Below are 20,528 nucleotides of genomic sequence, written 5' to 3'. Positions count from 1 at the left end.
AAACGGTCGCCGCAGAACCCTACAGCAAATCGATGTTTTGGGGAGATAAAGAGTTAGGGGTGAGTCTGAGGTTCGGCAACGCGCCGATTGATATGATCCATCGGAAATTCTTGGTGATGGGTGAATTCTTTGAGAAATAGCGATATGCGAGAAGGCACTTCAAAGCGTCCTAACTTCAAGCAGCTACTAGTCCACTGGTGTCTAGTAAGACTGCATGTGATTCTACAGAACAAATGGTACTCATCCATGGAGTCGCGTCAATTCAACGACGAAGCCGAGACCTGAAGCTTGACGACAGCTCTTGGACCCAACCAGTGTTGTTTCCACCCTTCTTCGATAGTTTTCCGCTCGGACATTGAAAGATTCCAGCTGACACGTGCGGGTGAATTTGCAGGGTCATAAATTCGCGGAGTTTTAACTTTGTCTTTATTGATCCCTGCTTGAACGCCTTCTCTGTTCCCTCACTCACACCATCTCTTGTGCAAGGGGTTCTTCATGGTCCCTTTTGTTCCTCAACACATGGACATCGAAATATGCCAAGAGCGCCCCCTCAGTTTCTCTATGTGTATCGTCATTCAGTAAGTCGCGTCTCCAGAATTCCGACCCGACTCCGAGAGAGGGCCTACGTCTACCTAGTGAGTTGAGTCGTATCCTTTGTACGTCGCGCAGAATCATCATCCTACGCCAAGGTGTAAGCCAAAAATGCTACACCGTCGTCTACATCTACTCTTCTGTAAAGAGAGTCCCAAGTCTTGTTGGTGGCTCTGAACCCCTATCTTCGATAAGACGCCATCCTTAGGACTGCTTTACCATCCGCCGAACACCAACAACCATGCGGTCCTCGTTCATGTACATTTCGACAGGTATGTCGGCATCGGCGACATTCTGTAGTCATCCGTCGAAATGCTGGTGCGCAAGATGGGTCCCAGTCTTGACCCTGCCATGTCGCACATGCATCTATCACTCACCATGAGGTTATGGTTCTTCGCGGCGGTCCTTGTGTTCTGTGTATCCATGCTAGTCGCGCTTGGACTTGCTACTCAGATTCTGCTAAGAAACATGTTACGCTAGGAAGCCTCACAAATCACCAGCTTTCGCCTCAGGTGCATGGATGGTACGTAAAGCTGCATACATGTTGACACTTCTTCTTCGAGCGATCCTTGGCCCTGCCGCTATCAGATTGCGCGACGGTGTTGAACGACGCATGCGAAGAGATTTTCTCAAGGAGAGCGTCGACCGCCAGCATACTATGTACGTACGTGGTTGTGGGCCGCGGTGACGGGCAATCGAATGCCATGCTCTTGTTCTCTATGCAGCTATTCTGCTCGATGTCCAACCGTCATCTCGGACGCCCGATGACCCTTCGTGATGCCCAAACCCTCAGACCCTCAGCGTGAGATGATCACTGATACATGAGAGGACAAGACCAAGATCAAAACCGCATCCTTGATGGAGCTCAAAGCGACGAGGTCAGACCATACAAGACAAGAACGCGATCATTCGTCCTCATTTATCGCACAAGTTCAGCGAACCTCACGAAATGCTTTCTTCGGTCCCTCGGTACTCCAGCAAATCAGGTGTGCGAGGCAACGACTGAGGTTCTAGTCCCGAGACACTCGTCGCGTGGGCCCGCCTCAATCCGACTGGCATAGGACATGTCCAGACATGGCCTGTATGTCACCGTGTGCGCAGTAAATGTAGATCACAGGCTTATATATGAGGGGCGACGGGTTGAGCGAGAAAATCGTGAGCAGCGCGCGAGGTGGTGGCCAGTAGTGTGAAGACGCGCGAGAGGGAGACAACGATGGGCTATTCAAGTGCCCGAGTGAGGCTATATATATGAAAAAGCAGAGCAGAATACCAAGACGCTCCTATCGGATCACTCGAGAGCCGGCCTTGAATCCCATCATGGTGCAGTCTCCGCACAGCTAAGCGCGGAGAGGAGGGTAGACTTTCACATATCGTCGTCACAAACATTATCCACGCCAACGCCAACGCCAACGCCAACGCCAACGCCAACAGCAGTGCTAGAATCTATACCAATGCTAGAAACCACACCGGGGCACCGCTGGAAGCATCAACGAGAGGGGTATCGAGGCAGCCTGGACAGGTCGTTGAATTCCCCGGGGTACCGCACGCCTGGTGCGGCAATGATCTTGTGGATCTTCCGTGAGCTGGCACAAGTGCGCGACCCCGCGCCCACGTTGTCCTCGAGGTGCTGTTCCGAAACCACAACATGATCGGAGCGCGTTCCACAGAGGTGGATAGAAACAAGAAAGGGATAAGGGATCAGGTGTCTTGACCTTGTTGGTGCTGTGGACGGCGAGGACCTTGGGAAATAACCACGCAACCACGACGGAGGTGACGCAGTGCTTAGCGCCTGTGGTGGCGAACCCGTCCACGAGCTTGACGAGCTCGGGAAAGTTGTCCGCGGTGAGAAGGGGAATGTGCACGGCGCAGCGGCCGTCGGAAACCGACTCTGCCGTGCGCTGTACAAGGGCTCGAGAAAAGAACAGCGAACCGTCGACGAGAGGCCGTTCGCGGTGAGCAAGTAAAGCGGAGGGATCACGCACGAACGAGCCGGTGAGGAGACTGCGGCCGAGAGGGGAGCAGGCGACGATCGCGATGCCAAGTTCCTGTGCGGTTTGAAAGAGGCCGAGCTTCTCGAGCTTGATGTTGAAGGCTAGCAGCGAATATTCGACCCGGGGAGCGGCAATAACGCGCATAGACGGCGTGCGCGCGACAAAGTACCGATGCAGAGATCTCAGAGACACCTATGGCCTTGACCTCTCCCTTCCAATTAGAAGACAGGCGGCGAGTCTAGTTTGTCTTGACGACATCAGGTAGTAAAGGTCGACGTAGTCGGTCTGGAGGCTCTTCAGCGAGTTCTCGAAAGCGACCGTGACGTGTTCTGCAGAGCCGTTGGGCACGCGGGCGAGGTCGGCGAGACCGAACTTAATGGCGACGCAGATATCGTCGCGCTTGTCGGTCCTGACGAACCACTCGCCAGTCAGCTCCTCGTTGTCCCGGTATGCATCAGGGTGCCCCAGAACTTGCAGCCGCACTTAAAAACGGCGTCAAGGACCTGGAGAGCACCAGGACTGTCAGACCAAGATCGTGCGCGTCGTCAAGCCCCTTTCAATAGAATTAATATCGCCGTATCCGACCGAAAGAGCCATCGGGTGCACGAGGGCGACCTGCGAGTCTCAAATCGGAGGCAGGCCTTCAATACGATACTATGAACCAGATCCAGCGCTTAGGGCCGGAGGGGTGTATACAAGCCGATATAGGAGACATGGCACCGAATCGGACAGTAGTGGCGGTGATGGAATGGGTCCCATCAGAGCGTCGGAGCGGTGGGATTCTATTGCGATACCGATCAAGGTAAATGCTCCCCGGACGAGACAGAAGTGCAGTAGTTAGTCGGCAGACGGCAGTCGAGCTTCCTCTTGGGCACAACGTCGGGCTGAGGGCTCAGTCAGCGACGTCCTCCGCCGCACGTGCGTTTCGCGGTCCCCCGTTTGTGCAAGTACTGCACACGCCCCGGCGTCGCAGGGATTGTTCAGCACGTCTCGATGGCGCATGCGTGCGTGGGCTCCTCGGCCTGACGGCCTGAAGGCCAGCCCCGCACACCGAAACTCTATACCCGCCCGGGAGACACGTTGAATGGAGGCGCTGTCGTCAGCCTAACGACTGCCTCGGCGCGCCGACCCATACCCATCTGTACCCATATCAATCGAGTCGAGCGATGACCTGCGATGACGACGGCGCGCAACCCTTTGGCGTCGAGCTCCAGGATATCATGGCGTCATGAGCGTGCATGGCTGCGGGCGCCGCTCGGGACGCCCTGCCGAGGATGCCGCTCTGCCGCTCCCCACCCAGCCCCACCCGCCTGGACCGCACCGCACCGCACCGCACCGCACCGCATCGCTTGCCGCCTCTGCGGCCCTCGTTCTTTTTCCTCATCGCCCCGTCCCGCCCGATCACTCCCGCTGCGGCGGAGCGTCGAGTAGCTGTGACGCGCAGACGACACAAGTCGTTCTCTCGAACGCTGCACTTCTTCCAACGTCTCGTCTGCAATGCTACGTTTCGGAATACGACGGTGGGCGCGCGTTGAGACTCGCGAGCCCGCCGGGGTTATCCGTTTGTCATGCATGCCGTCTATAAATGGCAGCAGCAAAGATATTCGTTCAAAATAAGTTTTGTATATACGTACGGTCCGCTGCGTGGGGCGCCGGAAAACGAGGGTGTTGGGTGGCGGTGGCTGTCCCGGCCGGGGGAGCTGATTTCGGAGAGGGAAGGTAAGGGTCCGCGGCAGTTCGGTGCACCCAGCGCAGCTGGAGGGTAAACACATGGGGGAGTGCCGCGGTGCGCAGCGTGGGGCGGCTCGCTAGAGGGACGTATGTAATGGACTTGCAGGCGCCGTCGGGTTGTCAGGACGTAGGGCAGACGGGCGCGACCGCTCCGATGAGCGACCGTGAGATGATGCGGGTGCCGGTGTGAAAGGTTCGAGACGAGGCCAGGAGATGAAGAAAGAAGGGCTGTATGGTGGACATTTTTGCTGCAGGCTGTCAGTCGGGGAGGCCGCCGATCGGGGGGTTGTGGAGGTAGTATGTAGCTCAAGTTGTCAGCAAGGACGGTGGGATGAATAATGATAGACGGTGCGGGAAATGGATGGAGAGCGGGTGCTGTCGGGCGCTCGATGAGGAGAGGGTCGAGCGAAGGACGGCTGCCTGCTGGATGGATCGAGGCTGGCGATTGACGTATTGAGAGGGCGATGGGACCAGGGGAAGGAAAGCGAGATTGGATGCAATATAGAGCGCCCAACGGCCGGGGCACGCAGCAGCGGCACCGTCATCTCGAGAGCGCCTCACTCAATATATCAGGGACGCACAGAGACCATGGCTCCCGCCCTGCTCGCCCCTCCCCTTGCCTGTCCCCTGTGTCTGTGCTGCCCCACATGGACGCGTACGACAGCACGCCCCCGCTCTCGTCCTCGCCGTCCGACCGCTCCACCCCCGACAGCGACTCCCGCTCCTTCCTCGACACCCCGCCCAGACCCCTGCCCCCTGTCCCCACCGCCCGCAAGCCGGCCCGAGAGCCGCGTCTCCTCCCCGTTCCCGTTCCCTTCGACCTCTCTCCCCGTCGCCTCACCGTCCTAGCCCCCCGCTCGCCCACCCTTCCAGCTCTCCTCCGCACGCCCCGCGTCCTCGCCTCCGTCCTCCCCCACCTCGCCTGGCCCGACATCCGCGCCCTCGGCCTCGCCTCGCCCGTCCTCGCCCGCGCCCTGCTCCAGCCGCGCACACCCGCGCACGACGCCCTCCTCGCGCGCCTCGTCCCCGGCCACCGCTACTGCCTGCACCATGCCGACCTCCGCGCGTACTACGACGGCCACGACGCCCGCCCCGTCGACCTCGACTTTCGCGACCTCGACCTCTTCCGTGAGTCCCCCCTGTCTTCCCGGTGCCCGCCCGCTGACAGCCACGGTCTGTGGTGGTGCAGTGGAGTCGCAGAACGTCCCGCTGCACAGCTACCCCCTCCACGCCCTGGCCGTCCTCTCAGAGGCGCCCCCGTCCCGACACCACGACGCCCAGACCGCGCGCCTCGCCGCCCTCGCCCTCGCCCACTCCCGCGTTGTCCTCCTCCTCCAATCCCTCATCCACAGCTCCTCGATCCCCCTCCCCCTGTCTCCCTCCCCCTCCACGGTCACCCTAACCCCCACTCCCCCGCCTGCCCTCGTCCGCCCCCGCCCCCGCTCGCGCTCTTTCATCCGCGAGCTCGTCTTCCCTGCGCCCCTTTCCTTCTCTCTCCCGCCCTCCGACTCCGTCCCAGGGTCTACCCCGTCGGGAACGACAAAACACACCGGCCAGCGCCGCGCCTCCCACCGCTTCTCCCTCCTCGGCAAGCCCAAGGTCCCGCCCCCGCCGCCGTCCGCAGACCCCTTCGCCCTGCGCGTCTACGCCGACAGCTGGCGCGGCGCCCGTCGCCGCGCCGCGGCCTCCTCCTCCACGTACGACTCGATCCCCCCCTCTGCGTTCGTCGCCCCGCGCACGACGACGTTGCACCACAGGCCGAAGTCCGCCCACAAGACCCTGTCGCTCTCGCTCTCGTCCATGTCGGCCTTCTCGATCGCGTCGCTCGCGGCCTCGGGCTCGGCGTCCACATCCGGGTCCGCGCCGACGTCGGACGACGAAGGCGCGCTCCGCCGCGCGACCACCTCCGTGCACACGTATTCGTATTCCCACTCGCGCGCGTCCTCCCCCGCGCACACAGCCCCGCCGCTTCCCCCGCTGCGACCTCTCCCCGCTCTCCTCGCCGCACCTTCCTCCGCCTCCGCCTCCGCCTCCGCCCCCACCTGCCCCCACCCCAACCCACACGACCCACACGACCTCCTGCACGCCACCTCCCGCGCCCGCGCGCCCGTCCTCCGCGTCTTCGTCCCCTGCGCCGCCCTCGACGCGCCCGCGCTCGCCGCGTGCACCGCCCAGCTGCGCACCGCAGGGCTCTGGGAGCACCTCTCCGCGGGCGACGTCGTCTGCAACGTCGGCTACGTCCCGCCCGCGCCGCGCCCCGCGTCCTCGTCCGCCGAGTCCGTGTGGGGGTACCCCGCCGACGCGCCCGGGGCCGACGCGGATGCCCCGCCCGGCCCGTGGGAGCGCGCGCGCGACGCCATTCAGGACCAGGACCAGGACCAGGACCAGGACGTGCGCGGCGCGCGGCGCGCGTGGCTCGTCTTTACGGGCACCGCGCTCGTGCCGCACGCGCCCCCCGCCCCGCCGCCCGTGCCCGACCCGCGCGCGCTGCCGTCCCCGCTGTACTACGCGCACCTCGCCGCGCCCCGCGCGCGCCCCACATTCGCGCGCCTGCGGCTGCCGGTGCCGCGCGCGCGCTTGTCGCCTGCGCGCGACTTTGGGGCACACGAGTTTGGCGCAGCGGGGCTGCGGCTGCGGCTGGGCCTGAGGGGCGATGCAGGGGCGGCCGTCGATGGGGACGCGGACGCGGATGCGGAGCTCGAGAGCCTGCTTAAGCTCGTGCGCCTCCCAACGCGCGTGCGCAGCCCGCACTCGCCGTCGGGCGTCGCGCTCGCGAAGCGGTACGTCTGGCTCGCGCGCCTGCCCGGTCCGCGTCGACCCGTCCCCGCCCCCGCCCCTGGTTCTCCGCACTCGCACTGGCACTCGCACCTCGCGGCGCTGCCCATTCCGCCGTTCCCGCGCTCGAGCACCGGACACCGCACTGTCGACAGAGACAGAGAGGCAGACGCGGAAGGCGTCGCCGATGGGGATGGAGACGAGGACGTGTGGGCGGGCGTCGGCGAGGGGTGGCGCAAGGAGTGGGTGCTGCAGGCGGAGGGCACGGTCGAGGGGCGGACGGCGCTGCTGGACGCGCTGCGGGACTCCGCGCGCGCGGAGTGGGCGGGGCGCGACGAGGCGGCGGGGCGCGTGTGGGAGATGGTCGTGGAGCGTGGCGCGGCGGGGTGTGTGTGGCTGAGGTGCGTGTTTCTCTCGTTCGCTCTTTTGTTCGATCGCTGGTGCTGTTGCTGCTACTGTTGCTCTCATTCTCTGAGCCGCGGACGGTTTATTATTGGGGGCTTTCTCTCTTTTTTTTTTCCTTTTTTTTTCTGAGAGGCTGGGTTGGGGTTCTTGGCGACGGAGCGCTGATATCCGTTGTTCTCCAGGTTGTTGACGCCTGCACCAGCTTCGCAGCAGCGCCGATGATCTCCGCGTCTCTTTCCACCCTCGCCTCACCCCGCCTCGCCCACCCTACCGCCACTCCCCACCTTCCCACCTTCCCATCTCCCAATCCCCCTCCAGCTCCTCACGTCTCTCCGCTCCGTCCACGCGCGCGTCTGCCCCTCCGCCGTTCCCGGACTCGCATCTCCCCCATTATCTCCCCTTGGACACCCCAGCAGAGACCAGTAGCCGCTGTCACACGTCCTAATGAAAAAAAAAAACACCAACGAGGCACGTCCGTCGACGCGCGTCCAACGCTGTCTAATAACGTCCACCCATCCATCACGCACAAATCAAATCGCGAAAAAAGAAAAGGAAAAGGAAGAGAAAGCGCGCGTGGCGTCGCCGTCCGTGCCTATTATGCTCGACTCACCCGCGTCGTGTCGCCCACCCGCGTCCTCGTCCGAGGATCCGCGCCCCTCGCCACAGCGTCGCCGGGCGCTCCAGCCGTCTTCCAGCCGTCTGTCCTCTACCTGCCTGCTGCAGGACGCCTCGTGTGCCCGGGACGTCCGGCCTAACTGCACCCGCTGCCCGATCGCCCTGGTCCGCCCGCCTAGTGTGCCTGCCTTCGACCGCGTCGTCCACTTATTCGATCGTCCCAGGAACGCGCGCGTGCATAGCCTGGGGCCTGCTGGAGCCTGCTGGGCGGTGAATAAGTGAACACCCGTCGACGTTGTGGACATCAGGCGAGCGGCGCTCGACGCTCAGCGTGTTTCTGAAGTGTTTCTGATGCCTTGGCGGTCGTGCTTGTTCTCTGATGATGGAGGGCGCTGTCGGACGCTGTCGAACTCATGGACTTTTCGTATTAGCTCGGGCGATGAACCCGAACTTACTGAACCTCACCTCCTCGACTCTTGCATCGTCTCTTTCTGCTCATACTGTACACTCCTAAAGCCTCCGCGTCCCCCGCGCTGGATCGGGGCGCTGCATGGACTACTCGTGGACTACTCATAGACTCGTTTTCTTTCTGGTCTTCGTGCATATCGTCTATCTAACCGATCCATTACTTCTGCGCATCTGTGGTCTAACATTTTATCAATCAGTTCCTAGCATTTATCTCTACTTCTATCTTACAGCCGTACATCTTGTCAATGTTCACATGTCTATTAGCATATGGCTGCAGCTTACACGACCTTCCTATCAAGATCTAAAGACGTTACTCCATTCCGAAGAGCAGGCAAATGAACGGGAACCAAAGCCTTGGGATCACGTACATCTCGGGGTGGAATATACCTGCTCTACGGGCCGACCTCGCCACTGAATGCAAAGCGGGACGATCTCGGGGAGCAGGCCTGCCAGACAAGCAGTCCGTCTCCCTAACCACACGTTCAAGGCCGCCGCGTGGAGCGTGCGCGGGCGACCCCAAATATCAACGAGCCAGGTGTAACTTTCAAAGAGCCTGCGCATCTGCGCGCCGTGTCGCCGCCTGGCTGCGAAGCGAGTTCCCGCGCACGGGCCTTGTCACGTGGGCCCCTCCGCGGGGGCATATAAGTGCTGATAAAGCGCAGGGTTTTTTCTTCCTTACAGTCGACCGGCCCCCGTTGTGCGTGCGCGCGCGTTCGGCGTGCAGATTTTTTTTTGCTCGTTCGTGTGCGCGGATACGGTGCGGGGGCTCGGGAGAGGAGCTCTCTTTTGGGGTCAGTTGCTGGGCATGCCGTTCATCGTTTTACGCTCGACTGGTAGAGTGGCTAATCAGCGACTGATACATTGCGTCGTTGCGTCGTTTGTTACTTTTTTGCGATCGATGGAGGTTGACGTTGTTTCTTCAGTGCACTTGCGATCATCGTCCGATCGTGGTGTCTCTCGAATGGCACGACGTCATCGTCAGCGATTTTTGTCAGGCCAGATAGCTTCGTCGCATACTGTACTGTACACCATAGATACAGCACTTTAATGATAAAAAAGATTAACTTCTGTGATCGTGTTTCCGCGAATTCCCCAGGGTTCTTGTCGGGCTTGTGAATCCTCTCGCCCTGCTCCCTCGATCTTAGGCGTCGCTCAGAGCAACGATCTGGCCATTGATAAAGTCCTGCAAGTCGAACTGCCCACCGGTGGGTGACTGGACGACGCCTGCTGCCTCGAGAACCCTGTGCGCGGTGGGGAGGACAAGTCAGCTTTGAGATGAAAGCGCGAAAAGGTCAGCGCAGGTCAGCGCGCGCCTACTTGAGCGTGTCCGTCAAGACGTTTCTGGGGATCTCCGCGCAATCGGCGGGGTACGCGACGGTCTCGAGCCACGCCTAGCGGCGACGTGTCAGCGCGCAGAGCCGGGCAAGCGGGGCGAACGAGCGCACCTTGACGTCTTCCTCGGGGTACCCGAACTTGTCCGTGATGAACGCGACGTCGGCGCCGGCGCGCGCCTCTGCTGAGTCGAACGCGCGGACGTGGGCGGAGAGCGCGCTGAGGAAGGTGCGGAGCGCGTCGGGCGGGGCGCGCGTGTGCGAGGGGTGCGCGGCGATTAGCCATGATGGCCAGGGCGTGGGGACCGAACCAATCTAGGGCGCGGCTCGCGTGAAGGAGGGGAGGGGAGGGGGGGGGGGGGGTGAAGAGCGCCTGTGCGTCAGCGTGCCGGGTGCTGGAGCACGGATGTGGACGCGGACGGCAAGGGTGCGGTGACTTACGAAGCGGACGGCGCCGGCGTCTGCGAAGGGCTTCGTCGTGAACCATTCCCACATGAACGCGCTCGTCGAGCCGTCGTTGACGGAGGCGATCAACCCGTGGATGTCGTTGTTCACTGGTCCATGGTGATGGTGGCGACGATTACGGCAAGCGTCAGACAACATCGAAAAGACGCTCCCGTTGCGAAGGCGGACGACGTTGCGAGGATTGACTCACCCTTGAACTCCAAGGCGGACGTGTCCCAGCCCTGCTGAAGCGCCATCACGCTCGCCATCGTCTGACTGCCACTACCGGGACGTGAGATGCCCAGCGGCGTGCCCTTGAGGTCGGCGATGGATTTGTATTTTGAATCTTTGCCAGTGATCACAGCCCTACGATACGGAGTCGACGTCAGGAGATACCATTTGGCCTACCAGCTTAGCGCCTGGTGCTCACCAATTGAGCGGCGTGTTGACGTAGCTGCCTATAAGCTTGTACGCCTTGGATCCCTTCGCGATCCCGGAAATGAGGGGGTCCGTGAGAGCACTACGATATCAAGGCCATTCAATAGAGGGTCAATAAGTTTACGAGGAAGAAGCCCTACATCGCGACGTCGATCTCGTCGTTCGTGAGGCGCGCGATGAGCTGCCCCGTACCGCCTGTCAAGAATGCACTGCTGGTTGAGATCGACGTGGTGGTACTATGACGGCATCATACATACTCGGACACTCGACCAGCGTGAACGTCTTCCCCTGGTCGACTTCGGCATACTGCAACAAGGGTGAAGAAAAGTGCTCGCGAACTGCACGAGGCGCGCTCAGCGAATCATCTAGTCATGCCCGTTGATTGACGAGCATACCGTATCCGACCCTGAGAGGCATGGTGGGTTCTTGCGAAGACTGCGATCGGTGGAACGGAGGTGAAGGTGAGACGGAAGATCTGAGATCGAGATCCGAAAGGGATGGTGGGTGTGAGATGCGCTCTCCTGCAGCCCGTCAACGATATTTGTTCGATGCAGTCTCTTACTGCATTCGTTTCTTCAGCCTCATGGAACTGACAATAGCATGTTTAATTTTCGTTATCCCCGTCATCTGTATATGAGGCCCGACCAATTTGACACCGAGTGCTGAATGAATCATACATCGCATTTATGGTCGCATCGGAGCAACAACGATGATCTCGTTGGCTTCGTTGGCTGAAATCTTGGTTTCTACCAACCTTCAAATCCGAACGAGTCCTCCAGCGCTGGAGCTCTACTGTGGGAGGCCGAGATTTTGTCAAGATATTTTGTATCCGCACTGTGTTTGGCCTTGTTGACGCTCAACATCGGAGGTCTTTGCGCCACAACTCCTTATTCACAAACACACACACCAGCACACCATGCCCGACGTGAGCCCCCGCATCCATCGGCGCCGATGCCCTCGCTGACATCCCACCGCAGATACGTCCGCCACAGCAGACCCGCTTCGCAGAGCGGGACATCTTCGGGTCCGACTCTGAGCTCTCGGACGCACCGGACGCAGATGGTACGCCCCGCCTCCCGCCTCCACGTCCCTCCCGCGTTCTCGCAATCGCGGCTGGTTGTTGACGCCGACATGACAACACCATACAGACGAAGAGCTCGAGCGCCCGATCCCCGTCCCTGCGTCCACCTTCGCGCTCGCAGGCGCCGTGGACGACGACGAGTCCTCGGGCGACTCGGGCGACGAGTACATGCAGGACCGTCCTGCTGCGGGGGCGGCGAAGAACAAAAAGCGCGCGGTCAGGCGGTCAGGCGCGGGCAACGAGGGCGTGAGCGGGCGGAAGCGGGTGCAGAAGAAGCGGAAGCGGGCGCAGAGGACAGAGGAGGAGTTGAAGGAGATGCCGCAACATGAGGGTGCGTGGTGTTTTTCATTCTTCCTTCTGGTCTCGCTCTCTCGCTCGGGGCTGACGGCGCGTCGTCGGGTGTGTCGGTGGTGTCGTGGTTCGTGGTCGGTGTGGGGCTGCAGCCGATAAGATGCGGCTGGACATGGCAATCGACGATATTCTCAAGCCAAAGAAGTCTTCGCGGCCGAAGAAGCGCAAAAAGGACGAGGACGTGATGGACCGCGTCGCAGATGAGGAGGTGTCGCGCCTCCGCGAGGCAATGCTCGCCGCCGCCGAGGACGACGAGAAGTCGCGGTCCAACCACCAGCCCGCGACGATGAAGCTCAAGTTGCTCCCACAGGTCATGGAGGTCCTGCGAAAGTGCGCCCCACCTCCTCTTTCCCTCTCTCTCTCGGACGACGGCTGACGCACCCGGCGTGCCCTGGCGCGCAGATCCGGCCTCTCGCAGTCGATCGTGGACAACAACCTGCTCGAGGGCGTGCGGCGCTGGCTCGAGCCGCTCCCCGACCGCTCCCTCCCGGCGCTGAACATCCAAAAGGAGTTCCTCGAGACGCTCCAGAAGCTCGAGTACATCGACACGAACGTGCTCAAAGAGTCGAAGCTCGGGCGCGTCGTGCTGTTCTACACCAAGTGCAAGCGCGTGACGCCCGAGATCGCGCGCGTCGCCAACGCGCTCGTGTCCGCGTGGTCGCGCCCGATCATCAAGCGCTCCGCGTCGTACCGCGACCGCGCGATCCCCGTGCTCGAGGACGCGGCCGAGGACGGGCCCGCGCCGCGGCAGAACCGGCTGACCGCGATCCTCGCGCGCGCGCGCGAGGGCGAGAGCGATCGGAACAGGGTGCGCAAGAACGCGGTGATGATCCCGCAGCGCGAGCTCGGGACGTACACGGTCGCGCCGCGGAACCACGCGGTGTCGGTGCAGTCGAGCGTGACGATGGACACGGAGCGGCGGCGGCGGAACGCGGACCGGATACGGAGCCTGACGAGGAAGCTGTCGCAGAAGTGAGCGTCCGCACGCGGGCGGCGGGCGACGGCGGGTCGTTTGTTTGTTGGGGTCTGTTCGTTTGTTTGTTTTGTATGTACGCTCCGTGTCTCTCGTTGCGCCTTGCGCTTCGCTTCTCTTTTCGGCTGTGTTAATAAACGCTTCGATGAATTAGGGAGCGATACATCGGGCTGTAATTATCTCTAGGCTATATGGGTAAGTAAGTCCATTAAGTAGGGTGTATGTAAGGACTTGGAGCGAGATGCGGGGAAGCTTCACGCCTGGTGGCCAGAGGAAAGTCTATCTAGAAGAGAAGGCAGTGGGGAGGGTCAGGCGACGCGTGCACGTTCGCGCGCCCCGTCGTCCCGAGTTGCGGCTCTGGGCGATGGATGATGGTGATAGTCTCGCGCTAGTCTCGCGCTTCGCCCCGAGAAAGCAGGAACGTGCCTGGGCGCACGGGTCATCTCAGTAACTTACCTGCAGTCGGCCCTGGGGGACTTGCACCCAAGGATCGCTGGAGAAGCGTGGGCGGGGGCAGACAGAAGAGTCGGAGCGGCGACGGATCTGGGGAGGATCGATGTTGATCAGGGGATGACGATTAAGATAAAGGGAAGGCCCGAGGGGGAGGGCAAAGGCTGGCAAAGGAGATGACACGGGGATCGCGTCCGATCGCGCTGCAATAGAGGGTGATGGAACGGCATCGTGGGCGCTCGGAAGGCGTGTGACCTGCAGGGACCAGGGGTGGATCGAGGCCAAGTGCGTGTATTGAGTTGGATGGAGGTATGTCGGGGCGGTATGATGCAGGCCGGGATGTTCCTGGGGCGTGAGAGAGTGCGCGCGGGCAGTGGAGGGCGCGGGGGATGGGCCGGATTGGGAGAACAAAGGGACGCGGGGGGGTTACGTGTGTGCGAGGCGTGCGTGCGCGGGCGGGGGGCGATCGTTGATCAGAAAGGCGGGATGGAAGGGACGCGTTGTGGCGCGGGGAGGGACGTCTGTTTAGGGCGGGCGTTGGCGCGTGGGGACGGTACTAAAGGGCGAGGGCGGACCTTGAACCGGGCGTGAACGTGTTTGCGAGCTCGGCCCCGTCTCTCCCTCCCTCTCTCTTTATTCCCAAAGGCTACCCCCGGATGCCCTCGACGCACTCGGTCCCTCCCCTCGCAGTCATCATGCCCCACCCGCACCTCAGACTGCCCTCCGCACGCCTCTCCCAGTCCTCCGCCCCCCGCACTCCCAGCTGCGGCTCTCCCGTCCAGCCCTCCTTCTTTCTCCCCTCCAACAGCAACAGAAAGAGCTCAGACAGCTGGACGAGCTCCAACTTTGATCCGGACGAGCTCGAGTGGGAGTGGAAGCCAGATCAGTCTTTGCTTCTGGCCAGGGTGCGTGTTTTCTCAGACGCCCGATGCACGCGTCTGCTCTTCCCCTGTCCCCTCGTCTCATCTGTGCCCCCCCTTCCTTCCTGCAGACCCTCGATGCCCTCCCTGCCCACCTCCTCACCCCCTTCATCGGCCCCGTCCCCCCGCCGAACCTCCTCGATAAGGTCGCCCGCGGCGTCGTGAAGGCTAAAGGCCCCCTAGACTGGCCCCATTCGGTCCGCGCGACGCGCTCAAAACTTATCGAGCTCTCTCGCCAGCGCGCCAAGGAGGCACAGGAGGAGAAGCGCAGGAACACGATCGAGGAGGAGGACTTTTTGTACGACGTCGACGGCTTCCACCCGGCCGTGGGACGCCCCCTCTACAGACAATCGAGCATGGACTTTATGCAGTCTGCCAGGCTGGACGTCGGCGACACCGACGCCTTCTCTCGGTCAGTCGCTTCGCTCATCTCTCTCTGCCATCGCTCACGAACAGCCTTGCCCCCAGGGCCATGCACCGTCTCCAACGCACCGAGCGCGCCATTGCGAACCCCCCGTATCATCTTCGTCCACACTCACCCGATACGCATCTCATCTACGCTCACACGCTCAACCCATCCACTCCCTCATCCACCACTCTGCACTCCACGCGATCGGCTCGCTCATCCAAGTCTTCCCTCCGCCGAACCGCGTCCACGCTCTCCAATTCTTCATCGGACAAACATGCGCTACCTGTTCACGACCCTCTCGCAAAGACCGTCCGCCGTACTGATTCTTACGGCAACCTTCGTCAGCCTCTCAAGCGCGCGCCTTCCTACGGCGTCCCCGTCAAGCGCGAGACGCACGCACTACAACAACGCAATTCGCTCACGGAGCCTTCCTCCGACGAAGAGGAGAAGGTTCGCACCAAGACCGCAAAAAAGCCCCGCAAACTATCGGATTCGTCGCCCTCGTCCAGCACGCCCACGACGTCCGATTCGGACCTCGCCCGGAAACCCCCCAAGACCGTCTCTACCACTCCCAAGGCAGCCTCGACCACCGGCGCCGCCGCCGCCGCTCGCCGCCGCGCGAACCCGCAGCGCAATCCGTCCATGTTGGGCCCCGAGCTCCTGCTGCACGCTCAGCCTGCCCATGAGCCCGCATATATGCGCACACAGATCCCCTCCTTTGAACCTCAGCCTCACGCTGTCCTTGCTCCGCAGTCGCCCCAGACCCCGCGCTCGCCTCGCACGCCGACGCGAACGCTCCGCCGCGTGCGCCAGACTGCGTTTCCCCCGCGGGCGGCGCGCCGCATCAGCTTCGGCGGCCTCCTGGCTCCGGCTGAAGGCGACGCGCCCGTTCTCGAGAGTCTAGGCGCAGGCGAGGCCCGTGGACTGGGGTTGGGCAGCGCCTTTGAGCTGCGGTGAACCTTCTTCTCCCCCCGCACTCGCGCCTGCGGCTCGCGGGGTTCGAGGGCCCGGCCGCCCTCTTGTACAGTGTATAGTTGTACGATGTGTACCACCAGCCACTACCATAAGCAAGTCGCGCCGGCTCGGTTTATACATACTACAGGCCGACGCAAGAATCATACTTACATCAAGAACAAACCAAGGAATATCTCGGATTCTCCACTTAGACACTATCGCCTTTTTTTAACCACCCGTCCGCTTCCACTGTGCCATACCTCGCGCGTTCTCGCTCCATCCTCCTTCCGGCTGGTCTGGCGCTAGTGTCCTTGCTTCGCTGTGCATGCTTGTTATTTTGACACTCTTTTCTCTCTGTTTCCTCCCTGTACATCGTGCTTGGCTTTCGACTTCTCTCACTTACACCCGCAGCATCCACGATCCTTGATCGCCGCTGGTTCTTTTTCGCTCGTTTGGCCGGTCGGTCGAGGGCGCAGGATGCCACGCTCCACTCTCCTTCAATTGTACTTGTCTCGGCTTCCCTGCCTCTGTCTCTTCTCTTCACACACATACACTCACACACTCTCTATCCTCATACATCGCGCCTCACTGTCCACGAAGCGGTTCGAAAGCAACGCCACCCGCTCGTGCTATCCTGTCCCTGCTGAAGTTTTCCCTCACCCTCATTCTTTCCATCTCTAACTCTTTGTCACCCCTCCTCTCCTCGCCAGTCTACTCACCCGGTGGAGAGGACTATCTGGAATTCGACCGTGCGGTCGTGTACACTCGTTTCTCCTCTCACTGATCACTCTCATCCATCCCCCTCACATCATCCTACCTTTCAACCCCAGCTCTGCTCGGTCGCTCTATGGCCGCCACCTTGCTCCCATCTCCCCGAAGCGCGGACGGACGGACGGACGGCCGTCTCTTTCAGCGTGTCCCTCTGACGCCTCTTTGCCTCTGTTCTACCCGCCGGCCCGACCGCATGGGCTGTGCCAAACAACCGACAAACACCTGTACAAGTGTGGTGTATTACTCCATTTGTGCTCCATATCTGTTTTTTTTTCTCTGTTCTGTTTTCGCGTCGCAGTCTCTGCTTTGCCTCGCTTCTGCGCACATGTTGTGTGCGTGTTCGGACCGTTTTCTTGGTCCTATTTTTTTCTGCTCAGTTCGATGTTGAAGTTGCTTCAGGGTGCTTTGGTTCGATTCGTCTTATTCGCTCGTTTCGAGAGCTTGTATGTAAATGGGTGTCAGTGCCCTGTCTGTTTCTTATTCACCTTCGTCTTCGTCTCCCACTTCTGCTCGCAAATGCTCCTTTTTGGAGCTTGCGATTGCCATCACATCCCACCCCCACTCGCCTTTCGAGTCCGACGCTCGCTCACACACTAAATTCGTATCTCTTCCCGTGTTCGATCTTTTCATGCTTTCTCTTTCTTGCCGGACGTTCTGCGAACACGGGTGTTCTTTTTTGGCGCTTGTCGCTGCTTACCTTTGTTTCATTCGGGTGCGCGTCGCTCACAGCTGTACTATGTGTGCATATATGCATTTGCTCGAGGTCGTGTGTGAGGTGCAAGCCCAACGCCGCGGTGTAAGAGCGAATGCTCCTGGCGTGAAGGGCGTTCGGTCATGACGGTTTACAATTCCGACGAGTAGCGACCGACGTTCGACGGTGCATAACTGTGTAAGAGGGGGAGGAATGTCGTGATCTCACGCTGAGCGGATACTAGGCCTTTGATCGCCGTAAGAGAGGATCATTTGGAAAGAGTATACACGACCGCGTCCGCTCTCTGTACATTCTGTAAGCCTGACGGGGGCAAGAGACGATCAACAAAGGATCTCGTCCGACCGCACGCATGGAGTAGTAGCGACGAAAGAGCGCGAACTCACGGTGATAATATACACCCGCCCGTCCACGCACTGCGCCCCCGCCTCCCCCCGCCCTCGACCATCGCCAACGCTCATAGGTCCGCGAGGGCGGCCGCGCCATCCGCCTCAGCCGCGGCGATCGCGCGCTGTCTGCGCGCCGCGATCTCCGCGCGCTTCTCGGCGATGAGGACGGCCGCGCGCTCGTCCCACTGGTGCGCCCAGTACCCCGCGTAGCCGAACGCGAGCATGGAGATGACGTGGCCGCCGGGGTCTGCGCGGCGTCGGCGGGCGTCGTGGTCGAGATTTAGAGTGGGAAACGTGGTGGGGGAGGGGGGGAGACAGGATGTGAGGATGGTGGAGGGGGAGGGAGGGGAGGGAGTCTACGCACTGTCGAAGAGGTTGCGTTTTTGGATGCCGAGTTGGCCGAGGCGGGCGGCGAGGCCGAAGAGGGAGAAGCCGAAGATGCTGGTGAGCAGAGCCATCGGTCGGTGTGGGGTGCGGGATGTGGTGTTAGTGGTGGTGGTGAGTTACGGTATCGTCGGGACTCGGCGTCGAGGACGGTGGTGAGGGGCGCGGCAGTGGTCGACGGCCGGGAACGGAAGGTGGTCAATAGACGTAAATACTGGACCCACGCGCTTGCAGAGCTTCAAAATCCCTCGTCGAACTGTCAGCCGCGCGCCACCAACCTTCAGTATCAATTAGCATCCCTCGCTTTCTGCGCCTTTGATCTTTTGCTCGATAAAACATGGTCGCGATTCCCGACAACACGCCCGCGGAGGTGAGGGCGAAGCTCGAAGTTGCTGCGCTAAAGAAAGACGTCGGCGACCAGGCATTCAAGGCGGGCGACCTGAAGGCAGGTGCGTGTCTAGTTATGGCGCTCATGATCGGGATCCATTGCGCGGCGTTTTGACCTGTGCGTCTGCCAGCTCTGCGAGGGTACCACGAGGTGAGTGTGGCGCCCCCGCTCTCGCACGTCCGGTGCCGCGTCTTATTATGTATGGCTAAAGTCGTTGCTCTATCTCCAAGGGATCGACAAGTGAGTGTAGCCCGCGCGGGTCTTTTCTCTCTCTCTGTGTGTGCGGGATGTTTTCTGACAATGTATCTGTAGATCTGGCTTGAAATCAGCGCTTTCGCCACCAAGCGCGGACGGCTCCCTGCCCCAGCAAAAGACGGCGGTACGTCCACGTCCACGTCCCCAAATGGCCGACAGGGGCTGATAAGGGACACGGCAAGGCGGACGAGATGATGGAGAAGATCTACGCCAACATGTCCGCGTGCCACATCAAACAGGAGAACTGGAAACGCGCGGTAGAGACCGCGGACAAGGTGCGCGCGCGCTTGATCCCTGCACCCCCCGAGTTCGATCGACGTTGAGTTTTGCTCGAAAAAGGCTCTGTCTAAGAACGACACGAACTACAAGGCCGTGTTTCGCAAGGCAAAGGCGCTCGGCGAGCTCGGATTCTTCGAGCGGGCAGAGCCCCTGCTCGAAGATCTGATCAAGAAGAGCCCCTCCGGTGGGTGCTTCCATCGATTTCACTCCTGAGCCGGTCTTGAACCGTTTTTGGTTGCGCGTCAGATGCCCCTGCCGCGACTGCCGAGCTCGCACGCCTCCGGGCGATGGACAAGGAACGCGACCGCGCGCACAAGCAGAAGTTGAAGGGTGCGTCGCCGTCTCGTCGTCGTTCACCCCGGCGAGCGGGGGATTTGCTTGCTGACGGTTTTGCCGTTTGTGTAGGCTGGTTGAATCGCGATAAGAAGACGACGCCGGTGGAGCCGCATGCGGGTGCCCAGTCGTGAGCTCATTCGAGGACGATCGCTGGCGTGAGTTACAGAGAAGTGGATTAGCATTCGCCTGTGAAAGATCTGTGCGTGGATGATGAACGTCTTAAGTAGCGTGGTCTTTGGTGTCTCTTTGCATATCTGTACATATGTACGACGCGTCTTGTCGTTGAATATCCAAAAAAATTGGGCAGGGACGCGTTGCCATTTAGAGACTAGGATCCGATCGCGTAACGGTGTGACAAGACGCGTCCAGTGCCAGTCGCCGTCTTCCCACATCCACGTCCCATACACCGTCCTACATTCGCTCAGATTCATTCGACCGGCCATGTCGAGCACGCCGAGAATCACAACGTTGATTCTGCAATCCTACTATCCGACCGTCAGAGACTTGCGGTCGTATCTGCTTGAGGTCCTCGAACCGCCCACGACCAGCAGCGGCTTTCCGCTCTTGGCGACCGACTCTGAGCACTTCAAAGCATTCATATCGGGGACGCAGGTCGCTTTGATGCGTCGGAGTGTGTCCTTGCCGGGAAGGGGTGGTTCGCGGCTGAAGGTGGAAGAGCCGATGGTGCATATGCGCGACGTACGCACGCGTGTTCTCCAGCCGACGGAGTGCTGCTTACTTCATGTTGCATGCGTGGCATAGATCATCGACCGTGCACAGGAGAAGCTGATGTGCAAGAAGAAGGCTCCCAATATTATCACTGCAGGTTACCGCTCGGTAAGTAGGGCCGTGTCGAGCGTGCTCCCGTCCCATCAGTGTTAAACAACGTCATCGACAGGCCTATGACAAAGGCAATCACAGAAAACCGGGGATGGCGCGGTTGGGGGTGTCAAACTACTTCGTGAATACTATAGTCACCGCGCTGCAAGGTCCCGAGTGGGAACGGCTGCTCAAGAGGCAAGCATATACCCATTCTTTTGTCCTACAAACACCGTCTGACAACAGCTAAATGCGTCCTAGAATCGGAGAG

At 60.9% G+C, this 20,528-nt stretch overlaps 8 protein-coding genes across 8 annotated transcripts; 4 read left to right on the top strand and 4 right to left on the bottom strand.

The window, feature by feature from the left end:
• Positions 1-2,077: 2,077 nt before the first annotated feature.
• Positions 2,078-4,556, bottom strand: HETIRDRAFT_107283 (uncharacterized protein; the record flags this gene model as incomplete). The annotated part of the gene is made up of 7 exons (XM_009547151.1): positions 2,078-2,218; positions 2,304-2,763; positions 2,836-3,064; positions 3,777-3,992; positions 4,051-4,161; positions 4,217-4,412; positions 4,452-4,556. 7 exons carry the CDS (start codon positions 4,554-4,556, stop codon positions 2,078-2,080), a joined length of 1,458 nt encoding a protein of 485 aa, XP_009545446.1.
• Positions 4,557-6,488: 1,932 nt separating this feature from the next.
• Positions 6,489-8,248, top strand: HETIRDRAFT_107281 (uncharacterized protein; the record flags this gene model as incomplete). Its single annotated transcript, XM_009547150.1, has 2 exons — positions 6,489-7,489; positions 7,696-8,248. Coding segments are annotated over 2 exons (1,554 nt in total), but the record flags the coding sequence as incomplete, so codon positions are not given.
• A 1,469-nt stretch (positions 8,249-9,717) lies between these two features.
• On the bottom strand, positions 9,718-11,206 carry HETIRDRAFT_316275 (uncharacterized protein; the record flags this gene model as incomplete). The annotated part of the gene is made up of 9 exons (XM_009547149.1): positions 9,718-9,817; positions 9,894-9,967; positions 10,022-10,222; positions 10,349-10,461; positions 10,563-10,717; positions 10,782-10,871; positions 10,930-10,984; positions 11,047-11,127; positions 11,185-11,206. The coding sequence occupies 9 exons, from the start codon at positions 11,204-11,206 to the stop codon at positions 9,718-9,720; spliced, it is 891 nt and encodes a 296-aa protein (XP_009545444.1).
• A 497-nt stretch (positions 11,207-11,703) lies between these two features.
• On the top strand, positions 11,704-15,983 carry HETIRDRAFT_458652 (uncharacterized protein; the record flags this gene model as incomplete). Its single annotated transcript, XM_009547148.1, has 8 exons — positions 11,704-11,714; positions 11,767-11,851; positions 11,938-12,201; positions 12,314-12,551; positions 12,624-13,193; positions 14,207-14,549; positions 14,636-14,976; positions 15,033-15,983. Coding segments are annotated over 8 exons (2,750 nt in total), but the record flags the coding sequence as incomplete, so codon positions are not given.
• A 76-nt stretch (positions 15,984-16,059) lies between these two features.
• Positions 16,060-17,464, bottom strand: HETIRDRAFT_439664 (uncharacterized protein). Its single transcript, XM_009547147.1, has one exon. It carries the CDS (start codon positions 16,475-16,477, stop codon positions 16,136-16,138), a length of 342 nt encoding a protein of 113 aa, XP_009545442.1. The 5' UTR covers positions 16,478-17,464; the 3' UTR covers positions 16,060-16,135.
• Positions 17,465-17,864: 400 nt separating this feature from the next.
• On the bottom strand, positions 17,865-18,254 carry HETIRDRAFT_316714 (uncharacterized protein; the record flags this gene model as incomplete). The annotated part of the gene is made up of 2 exons (XM_009547146.1): positions 17,865-18,043; positions 18,161-18,254. The coding sequence occupies 2 exons, from the start codon at positions 18,252-18,254 to the stop codon at positions 17,865-17,867; spliced, it is 273 nt and encodes a 90-aa protein (XP_009545441.1).
• A 263-nt stretch (positions 18,255-18,517) lies between these two features.
• Positions 18,518-19,569, top strand: HETIRDRAFT_107276 (uncharacterized protein; the record flags this gene model as incomplete). The annotated part of the gene is made up of 8 exons (XM_009547145.1): positions 18,518-18,629; positions 18,699-18,718; positions 18,780-18,808; positions 18,881-18,947; positions 19,006-19,098; positions 19,163-19,286; positions 19,349-19,432; positions 19,508-19,569. 8 exons carry the CDS (start codon positions 18,518-18,520, stop codon positions 19,567-19,569), a joined length of 591 nt encoding a protein of 196 aa, XP_009545440.1.
• Positions 19,570-19,879: 310 nt separating this feature from the next.
• HETIRDRAFT_450818 (uncharacterized protein) lies at positions 19,880-20,507 on the top strand (the record flags this gene model as incomplete). Its single annotated transcript, XM_009547144.1, has 3 exons — positions 19,880-20,137; positions 20,201-20,275; positions 20,337-20,507. The coding sequence occupies 3 exons, from the start codon at positions 19,880-19,882 to the stop codon at positions 20,505-20,507; spliced, it is 504 nt and encodes a 167-aa protein (XP_009545439.1).
• Between the last annotated feature and the right edge of the window lie 21 nt (positions 20,508-20,528).

Source organism: Heterobasidion irregulare, assembly GCF_000320585.1.
Source record: "Heterobasidion irregulare TC 32-1 unplaced genomic scaffold scaffold_04, whole genome shotgun sequence".
Lineage (NCBI taxonomy): Eukaryota > Fungi > Basidiomycota > Agaricomycetes > Russulales > Bondarzewiaceae > Heterobasidion > Heterobasidion irregulare.
Note: the sequence above shows the minus strand (reverse complement) of the source record. Positions and strands in the feature narration are given on the sequence as shown.